The sequence below is a fragment of the Limulus polyphemus genome, unplaced genomic scaffold (assembly GCF_000517525.1).
Source record: "Limulus polyphemus unplaced genomic scaffold, Limulus_polyphemus-2.1.2 Scaffold2019, whole genome shotgun sequence".
NCBI classification, from domain to species: Eukaryota; Metazoa; Arthropoda; class Merostomata; order Xiphosura; family Limulidae; genus Limulus; species Limulus polyphemus.
Window position 1 is genome coordinate 198,372 of NW_013667629.1, and position 8,259 is coordinate 206,630.

At 31.8% G+C, this 8,259-nt stretch overlaps 1 protein-coding gene across 2 annotated transcripts in view; it reads left to right on the plus strand.

Annotated features, from left to right (window-relative positions):
- The first annotated feature begins 1,401 nt into the window (after nucleotides 1-1,401).
- Nucleotides 1,402-8,259, plus strand: part of LOC106465684 — an 11,666-nt gene continuing 4,808 nt past the window's right edge. The window contains exons 1-4 of one of the 2 annotated variants that reach the window (XM_013925921.2): nucleotides 1,402-1,449; nucleotides 5,666-5,880; nucleotides 6,708-6,855; nucleotides 7,988-8,133. In XM_013925921.2, coding sequence (XP_013781375.1) covers nucleotides 1,439-1,449; nucleotides 5,666-5,880; nucleotides 6,708-6,855; nucleotides 7,988-8,133 — 520 coding nt within the window. In that variant the 5' untranslated portion in view covers nucleotides 1,402-1,438. Of the gene's footprint in view, nucleotides 1,450-4,216; nucleotides 4,302-5,665; nucleotides 5,881-6,707; nucleotides 6,856-7,987; nucleotides 8,134-8,259 lie in introns of those variants that run through there. The other variant, XM_022393613.1, reaches the window with a different exon arrangement.

Genomic DNA, 8,259 nt, shown 5'->3' on the forward strand with positions numbered 1-8,259 from the left:
GTAGAGAGAGAGAGAGAGAGTACTTTTTTTTCATACTGAAGTGTATTAATTTTAATCCATTAAATGTAATTTTACTGAAAACATAAACCGCCAACAGCACTCAACAAACAAATTACCAACGACTCTAAAAAGATATAGAATATCGTAACAAAGATACGACTTTTGTGGGTAAACAGAAATACCTTAAAATGGTTAAAAAGAAATCTTAGATTAAATAAACTTGAAGTCTTAAAACGTGATATTATGATGACTTGATAAGTTTCTCTCAGCAGTCACTCTGCCATATTGTGTAAAGCTCTAGAATACAAATTTATGGTTAATGGTTATGTTTTATTTTATAATAAACGAAGACCGTTTTTAAATAAGTTAAAATGTCAAAAAATAAGAGGATTTTGAAACATTAATCTACTAAAACGTCTGGATGCAGTTCGCGTCTTCATTGAATCTCAACTGTTTTCGCGCCTAGGGGTTCTTGGGTTGTTTATTTGTTTTTAAATTTCGCGCAAAGCTACACAAGGGCTATTTGCGCTAGCCGTCCCTAATTTAGCAGTGTAAGACTAGAGGGAAGGCAGCTAGTCATCACCACCCACCGCCAACTCTTGGGCCACTCTTTTACCAACGAATAGTGGGATTGACCGTCACATTATAACGCCCTCACGGAAGAAAGAGCGAGCATGTTTAGAGGGACAGGGATTCGAACCCGCGACCCGCAGATTGCGAGTCGAGGTCCCTAACCACCTGGCTATACCGGGCCCCAGCAAGAAATAAAATAAGGAACTGTACTCTAACTAAGTATACTTAATAGAATGAACTTCCATCACAGAATACGCACTAAGCTGGATAAAATTGTACCGTTGTTTATAAATTATATAAAATAACTTTCAATACTGTCAACTGAGCAGCAATGTGAACAATATAGTATTTGAAATTATTTCCTGAAGCCACGTCGGAGGTGACTAGCAAGGACTCCCGTAAAGTAGCTTAAAGCTATTAGTAACTAAAAGTTTTAACATTTTATAGTTCTATTGAAATAATTTATTTGTTCATTCATTTACGTAATGAATCCTAAAAGATGAAACGGTTTTAAGAATTTAAGTGTATACAAAAATTGATACTTACTAGTTGATGAAACCTTTTTACACATGACGCTATTACTTGCTTTCAGGACCATCCTTTATTGACAGTTATTGTAATATTGAAAACACTATGCAGAATTTATATTTAAAGTTCATAATACTTGGATTTTTAGAGTTGTTTTACTGATGAAAATTTAAAAATGTGTTTTAAGTTTCAAATTCTTGTTATTTCTGCTTGGTAGTAACAGGTAGAAAAAAGGGGGAAAGGGAAAACAATATACAATTATTGGGCAGTAGGTGGCACTCCTAACTTCTGGAGTAGTGGGAAAAAAATTGGCAAATACAGCTGAGAGAAGTTAAGAATGGCGAACAGGTGAGTTAAAAAATACTCCAGAGTTTAATACTTTAGTATTTTAATGTTTCCATAAAACATTTTATAGAACACGCAGCAATCTAAGATTATAACTAAAATAATATATTTAAAATTTTTTAATAACTAACTTACTAAGTATAACTTAAAAGCGTGTAAGTATATTACATTTAGTTTTACTTTTACTACCATTACTTTCATTAGCACTAGCAGCGTGAATATCACTCTAGTATCACGTGCTTATCAGGTGATCAGAGTTAGATATACGTTTTGAACGAATGTGCAATAATAATTAACGAAAAAAGAAAGAAAAAAGTCAGATGAAGTTTCTCAATTTCAACAAAGAACGAAATAATTAAGACACATAGAATTACAGCTTAGGAAAGTTATGGGAGGACTTTTGTAGCTTTTTTCAGTGCTATAAAAAGTAAAATTCTAAAGTCTTTAATTTTAATTAAATTGAAGTAGCTGAAAATTTATATAAAATATTTGTATAATAAGGTTGATGTTCATATTCCAAATAATACTAATAGTGACTGCAATTTGCAAATTTAATTGACTTGTAGTTGTATCCAAAAACTGAAAGACACCAGTAATTATGCCATTTTTATTTTACTTTAAAACTAGTTTATACCAGTATAGCTGATGATGATTTCCAATACTTTTCTTTTTGTATGTACCACAAAATAGTTTATTAAAGATCAACAGCTGAAAAAGCAAAACAAAAAAACTACAGACTAACAGTAACAGTAAGGTCTAAGTGTGAAGTTTATGCCAGACATAAATTTCACTAGCAAATTTTTGTCTGTGAAATAAAAAATGTTCTTTATTTTATATTGGAAACTAATTCTGCATCAAGTTTTTTTTTTTTAACTTGTTGCATTTTTTGAAAGCAGCAAGTGCATACAGAGGTACAAATGTAACAGTAACTTCATGTGGATTTGGAATTTTAAATTATTTTCTTGAGTTTTTCATAAGTATTATTTATTTTATAATCTAAAAGCTTAGTTCTAGTATTTTTTATGCAAAAAATGTTTTTTTTTTAATATATATCTAGTGCTTACTTTCCCAGTGTTTTATTGTATAGCAATAATTGTACATAGGATTTTATTTCCTCAGGATTTGTTTATGATGAATATAATTATTCAAAATAATTCCATGGTTTATATAGATCGTTACCTGGAAGTAAGGGCCAGGCTTTCATAAGTGTACGTATTTCAACTAGACAATGTTGAAAAATAAATCTTTTCCTATGAGTATGATTTATACAGTTCTTGAAAATATAACTACTGAAAAACTTTGTGCCAAAAATCAAGCACTTGGGCTACATTTTGTCATATTCTCTACTTTGATGAAGGTGACTGCTGTTTTTCACATGTGTTCTCCTTTACCACATTATACTGTACCTAGATTAAAAAGACAAAAAGTAAAAAGAAATTGTAATAATGTTTTCCATCTGCTGCCTTTTGTCTGTGATAATATTTCAGTTGCCGACTTTCTTTACCATCCATTCTAAACATACAAATATGAAGCCCATCACCGAAATGCATACCACCTCTGTATATTAGCAGAGATAGGTGTAGAAATTAATGTGATCTCTTTTATATTTTATTTTGTATTAGACTACTCCCACAGATCAGCTATACAGTTAGAGGTTCACACGTGTTATGTAATCCCACTTTCAAGGACTTTTCTTACAGAAAAATAAGTTGATTTGTGACTAAAAGATTTGAAATCCACCCTATCCTAATCATCTGTACATGGTGGAAACTAAATATGGTGGGAAAAGCATTATGCACTCTATATATATTCCCCTCTGAAACAAAACTGAAGTAAAAAATTTCATGCAATTTACTCTTACCTTTTCAGTTATTGATAACAACAAATATCTTAGATATGATATAATTTGAGTATCTTCACCAGATACATGTGTAAAGGAGATCACGTGCTTAAAAAAATAATTTTATTACATAAAATGGACATATCCAAAGTATCTCTTGATACCCTGTGTTTGGGGTATAATCAAATTTAATTATACATTTCCCGAATTAAATTTAGACTCTAATCTTTTTCGTTACTCAAAAATTTGTAATTATTGTAAAAGAGAACACATGATTATGACAACATGTTATTTTGGATAATCTTATATGTGAAAAAGTAACTGGAGAATCAAGTAATAAATTTTCAAAGCATAAATGTTTACTAATTAATCACAATAAAGGCTTGAGTCACACTTACAATTTTTTTGTTTGTGTTATTGCTTTGAAACTAAATTTTTCTGCTGGTGACATGTTACTTTTAACACTCCACCATTGTTTATTTCCTTGGTTTGCTCGGAAAAACTTAACACAAACTCAACATATTATATACGTTTGGAAAGCTCAGTCCATCGTCTATCTTTTAGAAATTATTATATGTTTATATAAGGTATGTACTCAGAAAAAGTTGCCCCATAACACTGGCGACACCAAGTTGGACACTTAAGAAAGTCTGACCCTGACTAGAGCATTAAACTGTTGAACTGAAGCATTTGTATGTGTATTAAGCAACAAAGATAGATTTGTTACATTGTACAATAGAGGGTTAAAACACTGTCTGCTTTTTTTTGGAAAGATTTAAAAGTGAGTAAGCCATGGAAGTATGACACTATATCACCGAGATTCAAATAATTCTTGCGTCACTTAATTCATTGCATTTTTATTTTCAATAGATAGCAAGGGCCTTTTTTTTGACCTAGTAGAAACCCGACCCAGATATCCGAAATACTCATCCAGTCTCTTCTTAAACTCTAAGTGTTCTACCAAAACTTGAAGAAAAGATGTTCCACAGACAAATTGAATACTCTGTTAAAAAAAGTAAAACTGCTTTAACTGGAGTCTTATCCACGTTTTTTAAACTTGTTTTCATTTATTATTGTTGCTTTCAAATTTTTTCAAACATTATCTAGATTTATCAGTTCTGAACATCAGTTGCACCCTCCTCAACCTTTCTTCTCCGCAACAGATACATGTCATAAGATTTTAAAGAAGGAAGAAGAGGTTAAAATCTTTTGACATGCATCTGGATGTGGAGTTGTTGGAAAGGGTTCAGAGAAGGTTCCAGGTTTAGAAGGAAGAAAAGGTTAAAATCTTTTGACATGCATCTGGATGTGGAGTTGTTGGAAAGGGTTCAGAGAAGGTTCCATGTTTAGAAGGAAGAAAATGTTAAATTCTTTTGACATGTATCTGGATGTGGAGTTGTTGGAAAGGGTTCAGAGAAGGTTCCAGGTTTAGAAGGAAGAAAACAGATGTGGAGTTGTTGGAAAGGGTTCAGAGAAGGTTCCAGGTTTAGAAGGAAGAAAAGGTTAAAATGTTTTGACATGTATCTGGATGTGGAGTTGTTGGAAAGGGTTCAGAGAAGGTTCCAGGTTTTAGATACATGTCAGAAGATGTTAATCTTTTTTGCCTGTTAACATCACCTAGATCTTTTTTTTAAAGCATGTTTTTAATTGCAGAGAAGAACTTTAAAGGGACATGACTAAGCTTTTTAAGATCCTGAAAAAGAGGACAAGTTTAAGATATGGAAAAACTTGACACAGTTCCAATTAAGGCAGTGTTACTTTGCTAATAGTATGGTTGGTCTATAGAAAAGTTTGTCTCCAGATGTGGTAGAAGCTGCTTTATTGAAGGATTTTTAAGAGAAGTTTGAATGAAGGTTCAATAAATCGGGTTTGGATATAGGAAAAAAGTTTCTATGTATAGTTTGTAGTAGGCTTTTAGTAGATAAAGGGATGGCCTAGATTAGCCAATGGACCCTTTATCTGTTGTTTGATAACCAACATGCATAATCTTGTTATTAAAATTAAAAGGCATCTTCGGTATCTGATGCACTGTGGTTTATCCATTTTAGAATTTTACCACGATTTGATATTATCAGCAAGCTATCTGATTAGATCAAAACCAAAAACTGACCCAGTAAATAATGTAGTTGATTTAAAATATTAGTCTAACTAAGGGTAATACAATGTCACAATTTCTTTATAATAATATAGGATGCATTGATTTATCAGTTAGATACTGTCACTATTGATCTATTAGCCACAATCACAATATCTCGCATGGCTCAATTAAATTAGGAGATATCGGTTATTCCTAAACCCACATACTAAGGTAAGAATGCAAAACTTAATTCAGGCTTTAAGTACATTGTTTATTAAAAACAATTATTGTTTTTTTTTCAGCATCAAATCTTCGATGCCACCATCACAGGGGGCAGCAGTGAAGTTGCGAGCTGCAACGTATCTTTCCCCTAATATACCCGTAGAATTCTACGAAATGACGTTGAATTACTTGGAAAAAGCTCTAAATCTACACACCACATTGATGTATGAATCCCGTTGGGAAGGTCCTCCACCAGACAGAGCCGATCCATTTATTGAAAATGAATTGGACTTAGGTGCAAGTCCCTTTACTGACTACACATCGTATACGAGTCGTACACGACTTACATAAGCTTGAAAAATAGCATAAATATTTTATTTTATTTAAGATTAGAAAAATTTGATTCAGTTAGACATTTTTATATACTTCTCAATAGATCATGTCCAATAATTATTTGCTTCAACAAGGTTTTTTTTCATTATCATATTTTTTTCATCATGATACTATAGAAGTGGAAATAAAACTTGCGTATAGATATAGTTTTTTTGCAAAAGTTTTTGACATCTTGTAGTCCATTAAACTTCATATATTTGTAGTAATTTACAAGGAAATGTTAATGGTATAAAACATGGGTTATACAGATAAGAATATTTAACTATCAGTTATTATTAATCTGGTTCATGTTTTTGTTAAAAAACATCTTGAAATGTTTTGTAATGAAATTCCCATGATCTAGTTTTTTTTGCTAAAATTTTGTACAATTATTTCGTTCTTATGCAGTTAAGAATATTAATTAATAACTTGAGAAAAACCCTGTAATCCAAGTTCTTTCTAAAGGTGGACCTTCCTTCATCTGTTTGCCCCTGAAGAAGAAAGGTCCACCTTTCAAAAGTGCTCGGGTTACAGGATTTTTATCATTTTATATTAAGACATCTTGAACCTATCTGTTTTTCTGATATCATTAATAACTTGTATATTCGCAAAATTACTACAGGCCGTATAAATGTATTCTAAGGTTAGAACACTGTGTGTACTTCTAATGAAGCATTTACTTGATGGATTTGTGCAAAGTTTAGATGGGCTGGTGTTTAGTCAAATATCTGGACTCTTTGTATATTTCAGCTTGGATGAGTAGTACCGTGTACTTAAGGATGCTCGAGAAAGGAAACAAGTATATTGAACTTTTGCCCGTGTCTTCAACCCACCTTCATCCACGAGGCGAAGACCGTCCAGGATATTTTGCTGATGTCATCATTCACAAAGACTTAAGGTCGAGCACAGTGCTGTTCTTTTAATAATTTCGTATTAATTATTCTTCATGTTTCTTTACATACTGGAAAGATTTAGTACTTGTTGCAGACCTTGGTGACTTTATACAAGTGTTATGTTGTTGTTTTTTATTTTATTTTATCAAATATTAAACATTTTAAAATAATTTGACTGTAGATGGTGTTTTATTTTCAATTAGTACAATGCCAGTAATAAATATATTTGTGGTTTTATCTATTGGATATTGACAGTTAAGGATATTTAAAGTTGGTTAAATGACAACTCTTGAGGAATATTGAATTATTATATTAATATTTTACTAAATTTGTAATATTTTGGGAATGTATCTTTCAATAACACCAACAAGTAATTTACTCTGAAACTGTTTTCTTTTCTTTTTTTCTAGCTGAGATGGGCAGCTCATAGAGTGGATTTGAGTTTGTTTTCGTTTTTTTTCAAGTATAAACTTTTAGCTCATAGTTCCGTCATATCTTGACCGATTTGAGATCTAATTACAGTTTTTGATTTAGAAGGTCAAACCTTTTCAAATGATGAACTTGACCCATGTCCAAGGTCTCATAGATTAATTTACCCTAATCCTGTCTAAAAGAATTTCAATTTGAGGGTAGGCTGGTAGAGATCCCGATCAGTAATAAAATCAAATCGGGTATACGCATGTCCCATGCTTGGTATCGCTGTTGCACAAAAATATAACTAATAAAAAGGGAAACAAAGGTCTCATAAATTAATTTATTCTAATCCTGCCTAAAAGATTTTCAAATGCCATGGCTACTGAGGGTTCCCTCATGTTTTTAAACAAGTTTATTTGTATATTATAATTATTTTAGTATAATTGCATTAAATGAGTCTTTATCCCTGTATATTAACTGTACAGTAAAGCTTGAAACTCAATTGAAAGCTAAAACATGATCTTTTTTCAATTCTTGATTGGTGTTATTATTACGCAAGTTTCCAATGTGCTTTTAATGTTAGTTGTAAGTGTGAAATTTAGAAATGGAAAATGATTAACTTGAAACTAGCAAGTAGACTCGGCCCTGTAAGAACAACATAAAAATATCCAAACCATATTTTATAATAAGATCTTGATTTCACACACACATTTTTTGATACAGTGAAAAAGTGAAAGAATTCCTGGATTTGCGAGGAAGTAAGTGGGCATATAACAGAGCAGAATCTCTCAGTGGACATATAGTGACTTTACAAACTCTCAAAGAACTTGGAGAGAATGCCAGCTTCTTTGGGAACATTCTCTACTCGGGTAAGTAAAGTATCATCTTGGACACTGAACTTATATTATTCAAAGAACTTGGAGAGAATGCCAGCTTCTTGGGAACATTCTCTACTCGGGTAAGTAAAGTATCATCCTGGACACTGAACTTATATT